Source organism: Protomyctophum bolini (genome assembly GCF_963924005.1).
Source record: "Protomyctophum bolini genome assembly, chromosome: 19".
In the NCBI taxonomy this organism is placed as follows: domain Eukaryota; kingdom Metazoa; phylum Chordata; class Actinopteri; order Myctophiformes; family Myctophidae; genus Protomyctophum; species Protomyctophum bolini.
In genome coordinates, this window is record NC_137880.1 from 36,901,628 (window position 1) to 36,922,104 (window position 20,477).

At 42.4% G+C, this 20,477-nt stretch overlaps 1 protein-coding gene and 1 long non-coding RNA gene across 4 annotated transcripts; both read right to left on the reverse strand.

The window, feature by feature from the left end:
* Positions 1 to 284: 284 nt before the first annotated feature.
* eif2b4 (eukaryotic translation initiation factor 2B, subunit 4 delta) lies at positions 285 to 13,988 on the reverse strand. Its single transcript, XM_080791079.1, has 13 exons — positions 13,921 to 13,988; positions 12,213 to 12,247; positions 11,883 to 12,069; positions 9,395 to 9,613; positions 8,802 to 8,884; positions 7,195 to 7,286; positions 6,147 to 6,261; positions 5,133 to 5,209; positions 4,107 to 4,209; positions 3,794 to 3,921; positions 2,657 to 2,834; positions 1,880 to 2,060; positions 285 to 1,294 (listed from the first exon to the last, which is right to left on the reverse strand). The coding sequence occupies exons 1-13, from the start codon at positions 13,943 to 13,945 to the stop codon at positions 1,095 to 1,097; spliced, it is 1,623 nt and encodes a 540-aa protein (XP_080647205.1). The 5' UTR covers positions 13,946 to 13,988; the 3' UTR covers positions 285 to 1,094.
* A 1,604-nt stretch (positions 13,989 to 15,592) lies between these two features.
* Positions 15,593 to 19,291, reverse strand: LOC308334315. 3 transcript variants are annotated; one of them, XR_013965885.1, is made up of 3 exons: positions 19,054 to 19,291; positions 18,038 to 18,120; positions 15,593 to 16,491 (listed from the first exon to the last, which is right to left on the reverse strand). It is a non-coding gene; the product is annotated as an uncharacterized lncRNA (long non-coding RNA). The 3 variants fall into 3 exon arrangements; XR_013965886.1 differs by having other exon boundaries at positions 19,050 to 19,291; XR_013965887.1 differs by having other exon boundaries at positions 18,038 to 19,291.
* Between the last annotated feature and the right edge of the window lie 1,186 nt (positions 19,292 to 20,477).

A 20,477-nucleotide genomic window follows, 5' to 3' on the forward strand; every position in this document is an offset into this window, starting at 1 on the left:
GGTTCTTTATGTTGGAGTTTTAAAAGTATTTAGGGAAATTAATTTAGCTGGATTTAAGAGTATATTGTCAGGGATCATTTGTAATCCTGGAAAATAATGGAAATTAAAATGTTATCAGTACAGCCTATTTATTTGGAACCGTTAGCCTTTTCCATTTTAGAGACGGAATTTCTTTCCAACTACATTTTTACAGAACTACAGAAAAATGCACGTTAAGTAACTTTAAACCATTTTCAACTCCAACAGCAACACAAAATACACATCGACTCTGTTTAAAAACCCTATGCCATTTCAGATAGATATTTTTATTGCATGCCAACAGCATGATATTTGTTGTGTCATGTGCGTGCACACACAGACTGTACTCCGTCAAGGTACAGAGAAAGACTGCCGCTTGGTTCGGACCAGCCTCACTGTAAAATGCACCCTGTTAGTGTAACCGAGAGTGAACAAATGTAACCAAATAAGGGTACATTTGTACTCGGGAGTTAAATTACTCCAGCGGATTCGAGTGGAAAAAACAACCGATAATTCCCAGTAGGTTAAACTTATCAAGCCGATCTTTTCGACCTACTGCATGTGGTCTGGGGAGTCTACTGGCTGCGATGGGCATTGATAAAACCCTAACCCATCTTATCTGTGTACCGCACATGCTGGGAGCCTTCTGAAAACGACAAGCCACCTCATGCACTCACCCTAAACATAAACCGCAAGCACGACGTAGCAGCGCCGTCCCAAACCTTAACGCATGTTCGCCCACCCTTCATCCGGTCGTTTTGGTACCTACTGAGAACGACAATCCTCCTCATACCATCACCCTAAACATAACCGCAAGCACGACGTAGCAGCGCGGTCCCAACCTTAACGCATGTTCGCCCACCCTTAATCCGGTCGTGTTCCCGGGTTTTCTTTTTATCAAGCCAATCGCAGCCTGTAGGCTCCCAGACTTACATGCAGTAGGTCGATAAGATCGGCTTGATAAGTTTAACCTACTGGGAATTATGGGTCGATTGATTCCATTGGAAGCGGGTGATTAGATTACCCACTATGGAGGTTACAGTGTAGGAGGTGGAACGGAGAGGAGAGGAGAGGGTTCACTGGTCCACGTTCTTGACCCTCAGCACCACGGGGACAGAGGTGCAGGGGATCATGCCCAGGTCCGTGATGACCAGGTCCACGAAGTCGGGTGGCGTCACGTCGTACACCAGGTTCAGCAGGCCCAGGCTGGGCACTTCCTGCCAGTGCTGCAACTGAGTCTTCCCCTTCCGGGTCACGATGAGGTCATCGGGGTCATCTGATAATAATGGTGGCACGGCAAAAGACCAATTCATACTTAAGTGTAAAAAATAAGCTGAGCTTGTAGATCGGCTATTTTTAGCAAGTGTAAAATCAGTCATGACGACGGCATTTAGGCCCGCCAAAATACATTTTAGTCGACTAAATAAACTGTAGATTTAGTCGACTAAAATCTTATGATATTTAGTTGACTAAAACTAAACTAACACTAGAACATTCCAGGTGACAAAAATGTAACTAAAACTAAAATAGAAATTTGCTGCCAAAAACAACACCGGATGCGACGTGTTGTTGTGAGCTTGTAGGTCTGCTACTTTCAAAGTGCGACAGAGCACAACTAACGTAAGAGACTAACTTGTTGATCCACAAAACCAGGTCAATAATAATGTAAGGCTAATGGTGCAACATAATCATCACAATGCATTGGTAATTGATATCGATGCTTTGATAAATTCACATGCGATTACTTTAGGAGTCCACTTCTCATGCAAAATGCAGTTAAAAAAAAACCAAACGAACTACACAGATGCCTGTGGTTTCTCTATAGAATAACTGGTGAAGGGACGTGCCATTATTTCCATACCTAGTTCATTGGACACGAAGGAGTCCGTCTGAACCCTCTCGCAGAACTTGTAGGTCTCGCAGCACACCAGCACAGGCACGTTGAAGGCCCGGGCCACCAGGGCTATCTGGGACGTCCCCACACGGGACATCACGTAGCCGTTGGCCAGCAAGGCATGGGCACCAAGGAACACCTTGGACACCTGGGAAGGGGTCAGATTATAGCACGTTACCACTCAATACAAAAACACAAGCACAAGTCAATTATACAAATAATAGTTTATCACAGCCCTGAAAGGGTTAATGTGATCATGTATTGAAATCTCCAGTACCAAAAAATGTCAAAGTCAAAGCTGGCACTAATCCTTATTAAGACCAAAGTTACAAAACTATTTGAATAAATATCTTATTTCAACTGCCAAAGCCGAAGATTGTTCATTTAATTGTGTGTACAAATGGTTACATTTGTACACACAGGACAGTGTATATCACTTTTATTCTGCCAATAAACAGTATAACGCAAACCCCTTTTTATTATTATTATTAAGAACGCCACCAAGACTGGAAGACTGGAAAATAAAGATCAACAGGATCATCTATTGAAGGTATCTCAACCAATATTTGGATTTAAATCATGGCATCATCAAGTAAGTACCACAGCCCCAAAGCTCTACCCAAGTGCCTTTATGATTTAAGAGATTCATTCATAATGTATTTTCTCTTTCGGGTCTCTCTCGAGCTGCAAAGCTTTGAAGAAGCGCTGAATTGGAGATAGTGATGTCCAGACAAGACATCCCACCTCTGGTAGGATGTAGGAGATGGCTGAGATGAGGACGTAGGTGCAGCTGATGCCTCTCTGGACCAGGCGCCTCAGGGCCTCCCTGCCCTCCAGCCGCGGCCTGCTGTCCACCACGATCACACGGAACTTCCGGCTCTTGTCAAAGGCCTCGCACAAGATATGGTTCACCAGTGATGAGCTGAGGAGAGGAGAGGAGGGTTACGTTAGGAGAGAGAGAGAGGGAGGGAGGATAGGGAGGAAAGGATGGTTACGTTAGGAGAGAGAGAGAGGGAGGGAGAATAGGGGTTAGGGAGGAAAGGATGGTTACGTTAGGAGAGAGAGAGAGGGAGGGAGAGGGGTTAGGGAGGAAAGGATGGTTACGTTAGGAGAGAGAGAGAGGGAGGGAGAATAGGGGTTAGGGAGGAAAGGATGGTTACGTTAGGAGAGAGAGAGAGGGAGAATATGGGTCAGGGAGGAAAGGATGGTTACGTTAGGAGAGAGAGAGAGGGAGGGAGAATAGGGGTTAGGGAGGAAAGGATGGTTACGTTAGGAGAGAGAGAGAGGGAGAATATGGGTCAGGGAGGAAAGGATGGTTACGTTAGGAGAGAGAGAGAGGGAGGGAGAATAGGGGTTAGGGAGTTAAGCGGAAAGGAAAAAGGTGTGTTACACACTACTGTACACACTGTAATGTAATCCCTGAGTTAATGTGAATCGCAAAGTTCTGGGTTCAATCCTGGGCACCACCAACTGGCCGTATGAGTGGGTCTCGAGGAGGGATGCCGCCGATTAGTCGATTTTCCGATTAATCGTCGGAGTCTTCCGAAATTGATTTTAATATTTCATAATAATAAAAAAAGGGGTTTTTTTGTTTTTTTTTATAGCCAAAATATAGGCTAATAATTAAGGCTGCATGATATATCGAACATGTACCTTCATCAGAGTGGAGAATATAAGTATAAATCAAGTTGAGAAAGCCACTCTTCTCTGCCCCTCCCTCTAACAGACACAGTTAACGATCACTTGTTAAGTGCCTGCCAGACAGACAATCAGACGCACTCAACATATAATGGTTATGTGACCATTGCATGTATGCATAATATAAAATCTTTAAAGTTTGATCTGATATTGATTTTAAAAAAAAACGAGTTTGTTACTTACCATCCATACACTAGAATTACGTCTCCATCGCTGATCTTTTCGATGGCGTACTTGGAGATAGCTTTAGCTGCAAGAATGATCTTCTCATTAATGTAGCAGTCTATACATGTCTGCAGTTTGCTCTTAGCCTAAAACGGAGTGAGAGAAGATGAGATGAAACACAACGCAACGGAAGCCCATATATAGTGAGAAGTTGAGAGCATTAAGTCTTAAATAACATGACTGATGCATTTAGCGATTCAAAGTGTTTAGTGAGGTGACGTCTATGAGGTGTGAGATTGATTGATGTGACAGATGAGCGTGAAAACATTACCTCTTCTTCTTTGCAATTACTAGGAATATTGGAGATCTCTTTTTTGATGTACTTGATTGCGTTGCCCATGCTGGCTGACAGGGGGCGACATTGATTCAAAAAACTGCAGGGATATTAAAGAAAGGAGGTATTCTTTTAGCAGGCAGCACACAGCAGGAGAGACGGTTAAATAAATGATTACCTGCTTATTGCAAAGCAAGGAATTTGTGACTGAGGTTGGGTATGGCTGTTTTGACCTTTCTAGCAATAGGCTGTGTTTATGAGGTGTTTTTCCACTTCTTGGAAGTTTTGGCTCGTGTTTCTTCCAAAACTACCACTGTTTTTCACTCTGACCAACCACAGTAGCCAAACTGGTTTTGCTAGTAGCCACAGTGTCTTAGGAGGCACAGAAAGAACAGCCGAAAGAAGTTTCTGATCCCGCCCAACCCAACCTCCGAATGACGTCCTATATATTGCCGCTCTGTAGCCAGCCGAACTGAACACATGTAATCTGCTCTGATGTACATTTGTACACTCTGTGTGAAAAGTTATGTGGGGGTCGTTGAAATAAAAAGAGAACCACTGCATTAAGTTAAATGTACACATTCTGGACTAAAATTCGGAAATACTGGCAGTCCACCTTTTCTAATACATGATAAAGTTTCTAATACAAGATCCTCTTAGCAACAAGTAAGAAAGCGATCACACGATGCTGGTACCAACAGGAGGACCCACCAACGAAAGAACATTGGATGGACATTACTGAGGAACTGTATGTTATGGAAAAACTAACATTCAAACTTAAGACTACAAGAGGATAAGTTCTATAAAAAGTGGGAAAAGTGGGATCTCTTCTCTCAGCCTAACGATAATGCAAAATCAATTTCAATGAATGTATTTTGTAATATGAAAAATGCAGCCTTGACTTTTGCTTTTTGTTTGTTTTGTCTTCCATCTTTTGTTCCTTTTTTTTCGTATTGTCTTTTATTTTTCTGTTTTTTTCTGAAAAAAGTGAAAAAAAAAATATATATGTACACATTTCTGTACCTGATGTAGGGTTTCAGCTTGTTAACTAGATCTCGAGACAGCTCCTCATTAGGAGGAGTAGTGTAGTCCCGTATGACCTGGAGAGACACAGAAGCAGTTATAGATCATTTACGTCACAATCTGCACTGAAAGCACTTCACTTCAATACAGATAACACCTCGGAGACATGCGCAGCACTCTATTATGCATATTATTATTTTTTAATGTAATTTCCCCATATTTGCTTGAGATTGGTAACAAAGAAACAATGTTGTTTATTCTTTGTTGGCACATTGAAAAGTTTGACTTCTTATTTTCAACCAGCGATAATAATTATAACCTTGCAAAATAGATTATAATGTGACCAGCTACAAGCTAAGAGAATGATAGCATTGACCTGGAAGAGGCCTGCAGACAAACCAAGTATTACACAGCGGTTCAGGGAACTGTCTTTATGTTTACCTTTGGAAAAGATTGCATTACATTCTTAAGGACAAACAAGAAAAGTTTCAGGAGGTGTGTGGGGGGACGTTTTATAAGTTACATAAAGAACAATAATTTGTCACATTTATTAATGGATGGAGCTGAAGAGGAGTAGTGCTGTTGTTGTTTTGTTTTTTGGTTATTGTTGTATTGCTTTCTTTATACCAGTAATTGTCTTGTAATGTTCATTGTTGTTTTTTGTATGTTTGTATTGTCAGTTGTGTGTAAAAAAGGAAAATAAATACATTGTTGAAAAAAAGAATAATGTGACCAGCTGTGATATTTATTTGTATTTCCCAAAGTGGCACATCCAAAATATCTAAATCAATCTCCTATATGTTATATTGGGAAACAAATCAACCCATTTAGCATACAGTATGTTAGTTGTATGATGGAACAACGTCACAAAACATTGTGAGCTTGTAGACGTGTTACCAATCCTATTTTATACTTCCATACAAAGTTGTGTGGCAAAAAATAATATCCAATCTCTTGATGCAACGCGTTGTGATCATCATCATGTAGATCTGCTGTTTCTGCCTCACACTATACCTGTTTGAAGGCGTGCAGCAAGGCCACAGAGCGAGCGTTGGACCCGGCCACGATCCCCTGGGAATACTGCAGACCCAGCCTCACAATGGCAGGATGGATCACTGTGGAAGGAATGCTGCCACAGACCAAACCAAGCAGAGACGGAGGTTTAAAGATATGGGTTTCATTTTCACATATATTGTACTTGACTAGCCTGAGCTAACGTGTTAAGTTTCTGGTCTATAGGGGTGGGTCGCGGCTGAGATTTGCGCACGCCCTGATTGGATCTCACCGATCTGTCCGTCAGCCCTGGCCACTCCTCTCCCACCTAGTGAAGCGCTACGTCACATAATTTGGAGCGACACCCACCCGGAAGCGTTGACTCCCACTTCTAGACCAAGGCAGCCAATGCGTTTCTCCAGGCTTTCATTTTTCGCGCAGACGAAATGAAAGCCTGGGTATCGAGGCTACTACTTGACTGACTGTACTAACTACTAATCACCGGCTATTTTGCAGACCCCGTACATGGCAATTCTCCAAACAAATATTGTAATTGTATTGTTTTTGGCTTTGTGCCGAGCACTGCAGACAATGCGTTCACGGATCACAACAAACTACTAAACGGTGGCAACGCAGTGGCTTAAAATGGAACAATAAAAGTGTAAGTAGAATGATTTTGACCAGCAGCAGCAGCTGCTCCACGTAACAAACTGATAAGGTACCAGCACAAATTAGTGCCGTTCAAATCTCCCTCCTGTGTGAATAGGGTGGGATAGGTTAGGTGTAACGCTAATGCATTTGTGTTCGCCGTATTTTAACGTCATAATGGTGGTACCCGGAGAGCCAAATATTCTCTGAGGTGGTACTTGGTGAAAAAAGGTTGAGATTCACTGTAACCCTCTGGGTTCCTTGAGGGGGTTCCAAATGGCCACTTACAGCTCTGTAACTCTGAGAGCGTACAAATGGTTTCATTTGTACACTCACAAGAGTTATGATTGTCCTTGACATAAAAAGTTTGAGAACCAGTGCTATAGATTGTATGCGATATATATAAATGAAGGCAGATTACCTGAGTTGCTGTGTGAGAGGAGCATTGCGACTGTACTGGTGCAGGTGAGAGAACAGGCTGACTTTGTAGCCGTAGTCTGATCGTAGTGGGATCTGAAATTAATAACAGAATACACCAATGTTACCAACGGGCTATGCTAGTCAGCAAAGCCCAAAACGATTAGCGAGCATGAGCTTAGCAAATCATCACGGTCAGGTGAAATTCAGAAACCGTTACTTGTCAGGACCATAGGAGAAAGAACTTGTGTTCCAATGCACCCAATGTAGTTATTATTATTTTGTCACAAGCTCCCGTCAATACTTTTGTTTAATATAGAAAACCGCTGACAAACACGTAAAACCCAGAGAGACAAGTCATTGGAGAACCAATGCAGGATTTTGACTTTTGATAAATGTAATCTGGATTATGTATTCCCGAGAGGCCCTTACGTTTGTGTTAAATCGCAAGTCACAATGACACCCTTAAGCATCTTCAATTTAAACAACAGCAGCAAATATTCCCGATACATTTAGCACTTTAGCAGTGTATAATTCAAACGAAACCATTCACAGCAAACAGCCCCTGTGCTGACCGTTAGCACAGAGAGCACACAAAACAGGAGACACAACTCATAATGGTAAGGAAAGGAAAGGGACTATGTTTACCCAGGGTAACTGGACTAAGCTCAAGAACTTGTTTATAGCCAGGCCCTGCTCATAGAACATTTCATGGTAGGGGTTCAATGCCTTGCTCAAGGGCACTTCAGCGGTGGTAATTTTAACGTGCCGGTCCGGGGATACGAACTAGCGACCTTCCGATATCAAGACCGCTCCGCAAACCGTTCGGCCACCGCTGCCTCAAGGTAAACAATAGCATGTTCAACTCCTTGAAAATACCCACTTTCCTGTTTCAGGTAAAGACAGAGAAGTGATCATGAGAAAACACAACAACAACAACAGCAACCAAATCAATAAAAGGCACACGTTCGTTCGTTCCACGCGGGCCACAAGTTCCACAACTTGATGCCCGATACCTTTTTAGCAGCGTTTTGCCCTGCTGGTGTCTGAAAGAAATGGTTGGCACAGTGACATGCAGTGAGGAATGAGGTGGCTATTGTTACTGTACTTCAAAGAAAATGTGAAATGTTTGATGCCCGCGAAACGATAATGTCAGAAACAGGTGGTTTCATGTTACTGGGCATACATTCCATAAGAAATAAACAAGGCATCTTTACCACACACACACACACACACACACACACTATAGTCTATTATTGAACTGATCTCCTCACATCACGACAATGGCATTTAAAACCATTTTCCCTTTAACCCATTTTGACTTGAGATCAGATTCTAAAAATGTCTGTTTGAAAATGACTGTTGTTTTCTGAAAAAGCTATGTTTCGATGTCAGTCGTTTTTCCAAAATAGCAGACCTAGAAGCTCGTAGCGCGCCACTCGGTGGCGCGCTACGAGCTTCTAGGTCTGCTATTTTTCAATAGCTAAATTATAACATAATGTTTAAAACACCAAAAGGGGTTAGCAAATTAAACCCATTTATTTAATAATTACGTTCAACCAGGTAAAGGAGTTGTTCCAAGGATTAAACAAATACAAAAAAACAGCTGACCTGTTGCCTTTCCAACTTCTTGGCGAGCTTCTTCAAAACTTCTGGGTTGTCCACTTGTACATGCTCTGGCAGCCTCTTTACTACTGCAAATAAATAACAGTTAAAGTAGAACCCTGATAATACAAACACCAAAGGAATGAAGGTTGTCAAAATGAAAACCTAAAAATGCCCTGGAGTGACCCAGTTCATTTCTCCTCCGTGCAGTCGGTGCGTGTCGCTCAAGGGAAACATTACAATCACTGAAAAGTGAGCTTCAGTTCAGAATAGTTTCAAAGAGTTCAGTTCACCGTGTGAAAAAAAGACAAAAAGTAAGTGCAGGTGGTCTACCGGTATGTTGTTTTAAACTCAACCCGATGTAAAGGATTGGGAGCTGAGCAGTCTGTGGACTTGTGAAATTGTGAAATCAGTTTAGTTAGTTTTACGTTTAGGTTCTGCATTTAAACGTTCTTGCTGTACCCTCTGTATGTTAAATACCAGATCATAGAAGTAATTTAGTAAAGTTATTATAGCAGAGACTGAGAGACATGAGAGAAGACTGAACAAGAACTAGAAAAATCTATGCTATAACAGACTGCTGCCGGACATTCCAGTACCTGACTGCTCATTGGGCGGGGCCTTGGGTTTGCCCGTGGGGCCCGGTGGACCTGTGGCCTTGTTCTGTTTGGACTCTTTGGAGGCCCTCTCGGCGTCTTGCCGAGCCCTCCTCTCAGCCTTCAGCTCTGCTTTACTCTTCACAGGCTTGTCAGTCGAGGAGGCGGGACCTTCTGAGACGGGCAGGTGAACCGACGCAGGCCCAGGGCCTGCTGAGGGAACTGGTGGAGGGGAAGGAACACACAGAAGGTTGCATGGTTTAGAATAGATGATGTTGTAGATCAGTTGTTCTCAAATATTTTCATGTCAAGGATGCCTCGGATGCCTGAAGAATGTCTTTGACCGAAACGTTGCTTAACCCATTCTGACCTGAGATCAGAGTCATACGAGGTTTCCACTGGACACACACTGGTCTGATTAACGAATTCTGACCCGAGATCAGATTTAAAAAGTCAGTCGTTCTTTCGATTTTTCAAAAAATAGCAGACCTACAAGCTCGTAGCGCGCCACTCGGTGGCGCGCTATGAGCTTGTAGATCTGCTATTTTTCAATAGCTAAAGCATAACATAGTGCTAACACAAAAATGGGTTCCCGGCCAGAATGGGTTAAATAAAGATCGTATTGGCCCAGGCGGTGGCGTAACCGTCTGGGCACCCGACTGGTAATCCAGTCGCAGTGTGCCGCGGGTTCGACTCCCGAGCCCGACACGGCCTTTACTGCATGTCTTCCCCCCCCCCATCTCTCTCCCGTTTCCTGTCAGCCTACTGTCTGTCCCTTAAAAAAAAACAATAAAAGGCGTAAGCCGCCAAAAAAAAAGCAGACGGTGTGCGGGTCTTTGTGCACTTTGTGTGCATTTTCTCTGAGTACATTGAGCCCTGCCTACCCACCCGTCTCAGAGCATAAGACTTTGTTGCCTATGTCAAGGAGCCCCAAATGTGTTTGGCCATAGAGCCCCATCTGGAATAGATAAAACACATCACACTCGTAGTCGTATGAAGTGAGGGGGACCCACTGTATTTGTATTGGCCACATTATGTCTTACGTTGTCATTTAGTGCCCTAAACTAATATTAAAGTCCATAGACTTGGCTCGCAAACGATTTGCCTCATCAACAAACAACCTTACAAATCCCATAGACTTGGCTGCCATATGACATAATCTTCAATTAGCCATGCACAAGAGAAGATATTTTGACATTTTACCGAAAGAAACCAGATCTAGTTTAGGTACATTTGAATGGTAATTTTGAGTAGTAGTGAGTAGTGCAGTACTGTACTGTATACACTAGCCCTCCTCCCTAGCCTGTGTGTGTCTGTGTCTGTGTGTTAGGCTGTGCAACAGTGACACTTGTTGGTGAACAAACGCTATAACACTCAGTGATGTAAATAGGTTTTCAATGTAATGAGTCCCAGGATGCAGGGATGGTCTTTTAACAGTCATATTTTGCAAATGTCAGCATTTAACTCCAATTTCATTTTATATGGTTATAATGTGGTTATATTCATGTAGAAAACGGAAGAAGAAATGATTATTATAACTAAAGCTAGCAAAATAAACTAGAATAAAAAAAATACAGTACAGTACGTAGTACATCCCGTGGATGCAGAGGTCGTTGTTTTATTGCGTCCCTTAACTATAAACTGCGTTTAAACGCTATTTTCGTGGACACACATAGCTGTCTAAAGGAGTGGAACCACTCAAAAATTGTGGCAAAAAAAAATAGCAGTTAAACTTATTGGTTAAATGCTATATTATGAAATGTTGCTTGGGACCCTGGAGCCCACTGCTCATGGACCACTGGGAGGTCCCAGACCACACCTAGAGAACCTCTCACTGTCACTGACGTAGTTCAAGTTTTACAGAGAAGTGAGAGTTTAACCCATTTTGGTTGGGAACCCCCTTTTGGTGTTTTAAGCATTGTGTTATACTTTAGCTATTGAAAAATAGCAGATCTACAAGCTCATAGCTACGAGCTTGTAGATCTGCTATTTTAGAAAATCGTGAAAATATTCCGTCAGAGCGAACGTTTTTTAACTCAAATCTTTGCTTCTGGGGAGGTCACTGGAACAACATATTTTCAGATGGGGGTCGGCGGCCAATTACAGATAATTCTGGGGGTCCTTGACATGAAAAAGGTTGAGCACCCACTGACGTTTTTTTTCAGAAGACTGATTTAGAAGGCATTTGTAGAATCGTCCTCAGGTCTAAATGTGTTAACCCATTTTGAACAGGAACGTTGGTGCTAGCATCATGTTATGCTTTAGCTATTGAAAAATAGCAGATCTACAAGCTCATAGCGCGCCACCGAGTGGCGCGCTACGAGCTTGTAGGTCTGCTATTTTTTGAAAAATCGAAGAACGACTGACATTTTTAGAATCTGATCTCAGGTCAGAATGGGGTTAATCGGACCAGTGTGTGTCCAGTGGAAACCTCGTATGAATCTGATCTCAGGTCAGAATGGGCTAGAGAACGAACTGAAGAGAGGTGAACCTTTCTGTGATGGAGGCTGTGCGTCCGGCGGAGAGGCCGGTGCCGACGCAGCGACAACAACAACAGGCTTCTTCTCTCTCTCACTTTCCGCTGAAGACTTCTCATCCTTTTTCTCTTTGCCTTTCTTCTGTTTTTTCTCTTTCCTCAGCCGCTGCTTCTCCTCTTTGGTCAATTCCTTTCCTTCGCTCTGTCGGGAAAGAAAAGGACTTCCGTTTATTTCGTTTTGTATAGTATATTCGCTGCTTTGCATTTCATAAACTAATTCCAAACATCTGGGGTGACATTTTGAATTTTATATACTTGTTGAAACAACACCAAGATAGTACTAACCTTTATGTTCTCAGTGTCTTTATTTTCAGGTCCATCTGGAACACATTTGTAATTTGTTGTGTGTGATTACAACAGCCAAGTACATGTCATGTTACATCAGAACTTATTACTAGTTACTAGTAGTCTGAAAACCCACCTTTTCAGACTCCATCATGGCCTGTAGCATTTACCCTAACCCCTTAGATAGCACTTTATGTAGACTTATAGCATGTTATGTAGACAGCACTAGAATTGCATTGTATGTAGTCATAGTAGTTTATAGTACATATGTATACTAGTATAGTATATATGTACTGTTGTACAGTTTATATGTAGTTTCATTATATAGATATTCCACTGTTAGGTTCTTAGCTTACGCATGTTTCATGATAACTACTTAGTTTTTGATGTATTGTATTGCCTAGCCCCGCAAGCAGAACCCGAATGTAGTAAAGTGTCTGACACTTTTAAGACTTTACTGCATTGGGTCCTGCTTCAAGTGGGGCTGTCGCCAGTTACGCACAAACAAATACAATGTAAACAAGCCATGAGACGGACTTCTGCGCGCTTTGACCATGGTTATTCATGTATTGACTTACGAATGTGCGAACTATAAGTACCTTACATACCATACCGACACATCTCCTGTGTCGCGGAAGCCGTTAAGTATTTTTAATCCATGATTGATTAAAAATGTCGCTTCTTCCTACCTTGTTTATTGACACCTCATTGTACCGCCTATCTGGCTAGCTAGTGGTGCTACAGCTATGACGGAGCAGATCAGAGGAAGGGACATAGCCCGCAAAGCCAACCGCACATCGAGAGGCGGTACAATAAACGGTAAATAAACAAGAAGAAATCAAAGCGACATTTTTAATCAAACATGGATTAAAAATACTTAACGGCTTCCGCGACACAGGAGATTTTATCAGAGGTATGTAAGGTACTTATAGTTCGCACATCCGTAAACAAACACAATAAAAAGCGTCCTAATTCCGCGCCGATGGACTAAACGATGAGTTTGTGTATATCCGCGTCCCAACAATCGCATTGAAAAATCTTAGCTTGACCAGGAACCCTACGGGTCAGCCCGGTTCGGTTCGGATTGGGCTGACCCAGGGGGTTCCGAGAGGGGCTATGTATTGCCATGCTTTTTGTTCTTGCTTAATGTAAATCGCTCTGGATTAAATGTGTGTCTGCTAAATGCCTAAATTGTAAATTGTTACCGTGGCTAAAATGGGAGCCTTGTATGTTTCACAGGCCAAGCAGCTGTGAATGACAGTTATCCATTCATTCCAGCTTCGACATTATTAACACGACTTCCTAATCCAGTTCACTCATTATGGCAACACAACCCAAAGGCATAGAGAAGACTGATTGGGGTGACTGTCTGACTACATATCCACAGATGGAGGGGTGAGCTAAAACATGCACTTGTCTTCCAAATGATATTGTTTTGGATAGAAGTGAACGGATGATGCAATGACGTTCAATAACATGAAGGCAGCACCGCTCACACACACACACTGGTGGTCCAACCGTTACATGCGAGCGATGCTAGCATTAGCTGCCCGCACAGACTCCACAATACTCCCTAGTAGCTAAATGTAAAATATAAAGTATCCCAGAAGCCCTAAGCTGTTAGCAGTGGACGTTTTGGCTGCTACATATATCCTCAAGCGAATGTAAATCGCCGCGTCGTTCGGTTGTTATTCTCTGGTAAACTCACCTGTGCCTCCTCCACTGTCAGCCATGTTTACTCTACTCTGCTACGGCTCCACTACACTCACTTCCCCCACGGGAGAGCTGACAGGAACGGGTAGTAGGAGGAGGTCACAGCGCCCCACCGTGGGGGTCTGTGGGGGGAAAAAGTAGTAGTGGCCCCCTATCATTGTAAGAACTTGGATTTGATCATCATGTAATTCAATTAGTTAATTATGTCCTTGTTTTTATTTGCTTTGTCTTAGTTCATTTCTTGATTTTGATTCGATTAGATTTATTTATTAGTTCCCCATTAGTTTACTGTGAGTCACAGCAGCTACTCTTCCTGGGGTCTTAAACATAAATTATCATCAAAAACATTTCTTCTTATTTAGCAGATAAATAATATGGAAGAAAAGGGGGTTTTTTTAGCTTGGCGCCAGGAAAATATGTATAGTGAGAACAGACACATTTTCTTACCATTAAAAACGCATGCCTGTGCCTGTGTTTTATATATGCATTAAAAGTAGGCCTACCGCAAGGACTTGAGAGTGCAGGCAATTCTTTGTCTTTTCCAATGAGTTTTGTTGAGACGTGCGCCAGGAAAATATAGTGTTTAAACTAAAGGTCATTGTGCTCTGCCAGTACTCACTTACTCTATGGCTCTATATGACTAAATAAGGCCATGAGTTATACTGACTGAATTGATGTTACATCTGATGTTTACTCTTTTGTGATCAGTGCAGAAGGGTTTTGTTTTATCAAAACTGTTGTCATTGTGAAAGTCCTAACCACTTTAACAATGTCATGAATTGATTGTCATCCATATTTTGGTCACTGTCTGTCGTTACAGCAACTTGTAAATTGGCTATTTTTCACCATTCGAAACCAATGCAAAATATAAAATAGGGCTTAAGTAAGTGGTTAAAAGTATCTGAATGTAAGACAACAAATATGTGCTTATAGGTGTGGCTGGCTATCTGGCGGCAACACGGTTAGGCCCAAACGTTGTTGCTTTGTCCGCTCTGTTATTAATACCGGTACATTATTTTGGGAGTTTTTAAAACGGATCTCCTCTTTACTTTCATTTTTTCGGATCCTGCACCTGTTGAGCTATATTTGGATGTGCGACGTGCGTGCACCATCTATCTATCTATCTATCTATCTATCCATCTATTTCTATCTATCACCATTTCTGTCTAGCAAGTTAACACACACACACACTTGTCTAAATGGATGTACAGCATATTGGCCAAATGTTCAGTGTGATGAGATTGTTCTTCCATTAAAAGATCAGGGTTTGATCTTGTTTAAAGTGAGTATACTGGTAGAGCACAATGACCACAACTTCAGTCCTTTAAACACTATATTTTCCTGGTGCACGCCTCAACAAAACTCATTGGAAAAAAGACAAAGAATTGCCTGCACTCCCAAGTCCTTGTGGTAGGCCTACTTTTAATTAGTACTAGAAGGACTTGTGAGTGCTGGGAATTCTTTGTCTTTTTTACAATGATTTTTGTTGAGGCGTGTGCCAGGAAAATATAGTGTTTAAAGGACTGAAGTTGTGGTCATTTGACTCATTTAGCTTCTACGTTCTTTGCTTCTATACCAGTATTCACTTAAAAACAGATCAAACCCTGATCTATACAAGAGAAAACCACATAGCTAATGAACTATGAAACAGAGAAATACAAAATAAACACAGTTTACCACAATACTTTATTTGCTTTTAAAACACACAATGCCATGAACAAGTATAATGAAATGATAGCCTGCACAAAATCAAACAGAATCTAGAATCTCAAAGACCAAAGATTGGCATTATCGGTTATTATAGTTAACTAAAACTAACGAAATAACAAAAACACGTTTTTTAGTTAAATGAAAATATATATAACGCTAACAAATTGAAACAGTAGCTATTGTGTTTGATAAACGAACACAAATCCTATAGAAATTAGAAAATGTCCTTAGTTTAGTCTTAGTCAAAAGTCTTCAAGGATTGCAAAAAATAACAGATCTACAAGCCCACAACGCATCATGAGCTTGATCATCGGCTGTGTTTGCAATTTTTAGAACCTTGTTGAATCTTGTCCTTGACTAATCCATATTACAATAAAAAACAATACAAACTATATTAAAACTAGAGCTAGACAAACTAGTAGGAAACTACAATTGAAAACAAAAACTAATGACAAATGCAAAACTACATATTAACCATTATTGTGGCTAAACTAGATACATGCAAAGCATTATAAAGTACACGAGTATCACGCCGTCTTTCCGTTCCCGCTGATGTCTGCTGACTGAATTCACGACGCAGTAGCTGGTTGAAGGGGACCAAACCTCACAGAAACACCTGACTTGGTTCCGTTTGACCAGCCACAGCAAGACGTGTTGCTTCAGCTGGAGCGACAGACAGAGGGCGGCAGGCAGCAGAAGACAAGATGGAAGACAGAGAAGAGAGTAGTAGTGTGTAGAGGGAGAGGAAAACCAGGGGAGGAGAGGATGGAGAGATGTGGGATGGTGGTGGCGCCCGCCGTTATCCAGCCACAGTACGGCGCAGGTCATGACATCATGACGTCTTGTTCAGCCTTACCTAAACAGAAGAAAACAAACAAAAACTAATGTCAGCAAAGTGAAGCTATAGGTTCAACAGAACAAAGCCAAACGCTGACATAATGGAGAGATACTACCAGACCATGTTCACTGTTCCTTAAAGACAGTAATTAAACACAAAGAGACAAGTGTCATTATGTTACCAAACAAAGCGTTGATCTCGGAACGCCAATCATTCCCTCCCCAATTTCCTCAACCCAAATAACACAATGACAGCTCCGTCCACACTCCCTGTTCTCTCACTCTCTTGGTTCCCTCTCCCCCTCTCCAATGCCCTCCCCCACCCCACCACCCCACCACCACCACCCCCTTTCTGAAAGCCCTCTCACTGCTATAATGGGTGACAGCTGTGCTCTGTCAATCCCCTTGACTGTCAGCAGTTGGGGCAGGGCAGGAATTTTCCAGGGGGTCCCTGAGACCCTATCAGTGGCCCTGGGAGTATAACTATAGTCCACGTGCCTTTGGCTGAAGGAGAGCATGAGATGGCAGGGATCTCACCTGTTGTCCTAGGGGCCACACACACACACACACACACACACACACACACATTCACACACACGCACGCACGCGTACGCACACACACGCGCACGCACACGCTCACGCGCACGCACACACACACACACACACACACACACACAGAGAATACACAGAATACACACAATAGGCTTATACATTTCTTGAAGTTCCATTTGTCAGCCTGAATCAATACTTGCCCTTCGTCAGATAATAATGGATATAGTAAAGAAAACATAGTCTTCGCAGCAGTGTGGCGCGTAAGTCCCCTTGAAACCACACACTTCCTTACATTCCATAACTGGCGTATTCATATGGGTATATAAGGAAGCATGTCTTCACAAGGGGTAACAACTGGATGCACTGCTGCTGGGTTTAGGGCACAAAGCACCCCTTTCATAGCCGCGGAGCAGCGGGAAAACAACCGGCTTAACAATGGTTAACTGTGACAGACAGAGAGAGAGAGGTTGGGCCGGGGCTACAGACATAATATACAGTATGACAGTGGGCTTATATCGAGCTCTGTCTCATGAACTCAATATAAACTACTGTCATAAAGTTTTGACCTAATAGTTTGACTTAGCATCGTTTTACTTCATGAGTATAGGAATCTTACAAAGATTGTTTATATTGTTATACCTCATGTTCCCTATAAGTACCAGAGCAGTGTAGCTCTCAGCACGCAGCTTGATAGATAATACCAGCAGTGATGCATGGCTGACCAACTGTCTCTCTCATGGTCACGTCAGTCTCCCATGTGTCCACATAATTCTAAAGGGCGAGGCACGTACACGCACTAAAGTAACGGCAGATAAAGGTTGTCGTCCATGTCATTTCCTAAACATTGCAGTGTGCCATGCCAAAGTCACATTTAACCCAACAACAGGATATTATAAATACCCAATGTGGATATGTCTAATGAGCAAGGAACTGTACAGTATGAGGGGGGGGAAAAAGCATTAACCTATTATTTTACATTTTCTTTTAAGAATAAAAAATAAAATTGTGCCTACCTTTACTGAATGTAGTCTGGTTTGGATCCATGGATCTCCTCTCCTTGTGGCTGGTCACATAGTGGTCAGTAGATTGAAGTTTCCTAACATGCACCAGTTGAGGTTAGGATGCCTTCATTCATTTATACTCCATCGTATGACGGTGTCATGTGATGGAGTATAAATCAGAGCTTCAGTACAGCTACAGACTACACTACAACCCTCTCCTTATACACGGCCACATACTGTAACCTAAATGGCCTCCTTCCAATGAACTCCGCTGGAAAAACAAACCCTATATAATGAATGGTGTTTCAACTTAACCCTCACAACAATCTGTCTTTGATCTTCATTCTCATGCAGATCAAAGGCAGATTGTTGGATGCCTCATCACCAGTGAGACCCCTCGAGGTATAACCAAACATAATGGGGTGCGCTTTCCTGCATAACACCTACGCTGAAAACAAGGTGTCACGCTCCCTGACGTCCTGCCAAACTGTGCCGCGGGCCGTCCTGTGGCCATCGTAAAACAGAGATATGCCAAACTAACAACTGCTTTGACACCTGCGGCTATATCTCGCGCCACCATTTACCACTTATCCATACACAATTACTTGCCTTTGTTTTTTTTCTCACTATTTTAAAACATTTTAAAATAGTTCAAATAGCTGATCTTGGCTAGTTGAACTATTTTCAAATTATTTAAAAGAGTAAAACATGGCAATTAGGTTTATGGATAAGGAATAAGGGGTGGCACAAGATAGGGCCCCTGATCTTTCTCACATAAACCGTAAGAATTTAAGCACAAAAAGCAGTATAGCAATACAAAACAAATGTAAATATAAAAGGTAATTTGGTACATAGGCTACTAAAAAAATCTGGATCACAATTGTACAAGCACAACTTATCTATTAGAAAACATGGATCATGCACGCAATTAGACAACCATATTACATTTAGTCCAAATAGTCCAGTGAAGGTTGTTCGGTATAGACTATATATAATGAGTCAAACACAGACAAAACTAACTCACCAACCTCACACTTCATCACTGATGCAATGAGCCGCAAACTCTCCCAAGACAACCTCCTTAAACTACCCTTCTTCCACTGCGGAGAACCATTCCTTCTACCTCGCCCTGTGCTTGCCCTCGACTCTCCTCTCCTCTCCTCTCCTTTCCACTGCGGAGAACCATTCCTCTACTTGGCCCTGTGCTAGCCCTCTCCTCTCCTCTCCTCTCCTTTCCACTGGGGTGATCAACCATCCTCCTCCATATCTGGCCCGGTGACTTGTGCCCAGAACAGGCCTCTCAGACCGGCCTTTTCTATGGCAGCGGGCATGCCCCCCTCCAAAGCGGCCTCCCACCTGTTGGTGTCCTTTAGAAGCCCGGGCCTCTCCTGCACCTCCTGTCCGGCCCAATCAGGACCCTGACAGGGGGGAGCTAGCCTGTGAAATCACACCTCTCAGCTGTTCACACTGGGCTCGAGACACCCTACACCCTCAGCCCACCCACCCCCACACCCCACCCACCCCTTCTCTCTCTCTCTTTTACACTGAATGTCAATGGTTCCTATTTAGTGTAAAAAAAAAAAAAAGAGAAAAAAAGAGAGAGAGAAAGAAAGATAGGAACAGAGAGCGAGTGGTACAAGGAAACAACTGCACTAAGGGCTTGTTTTATTGGTTTGGGGGGCAGTCAGAACAGCAGTCATACAGCAGTCCACTGAGTCCAGGGGTCACAGCTGAAGGCAAGGTTGAGTTTCATCTCATGTCGACTGCTGTACTTCACGTCGGCTTTCAAACATCTTGTGTAGGCTAAGAGATATACACCGTTGTTGTTTAGGGTTGTCAAAAGCACAACTTTTGAGAGCTAATTGATATATATTTTTAATTCATTCAGGCCTACTGCATGAGTATAAGTTCAGCAAATTCAGCAAAGTCAGTTCCATATAAAGCTACCGGTATATAGTATTCATAGTGAATACATACATAACATGGGAAATTGATCTACCGGTTGATGTTTCATCAGTTTGGAAAAGTATTTCTTTGCAGTGAGGTTCCAACATGTCAGAGAGTTAAATAAACACTAGACACTAACTGGGTGGTAGCCTGGGATCAGATTCCACTCTACCAGCTACTGTGCACCAGAGAACCACCACCATCAAAATACATGAATGAATGAATGAATGAATGAACATACAAACAAACAAATAAATAAAAGTATTTTTTTTTAGTGTTTAGTCTATGGTTTAGGCACATATATACTGTATAGGGACAGACAGTAGGCTGACAGGAAATGCATGGGAGAGAGATGGGGGGGGGGGTGACATGCAGTGAGGGCCGTCGGGATCGGGAGTCGAACCCGCGGCACACTGCCACGGCCCAGGCCAGCTCTGTTTATACATTTTGACTAATAAAGTATTCAATCAATCAAACTAAAGCTAAAGTGATTATAAAAATGGTA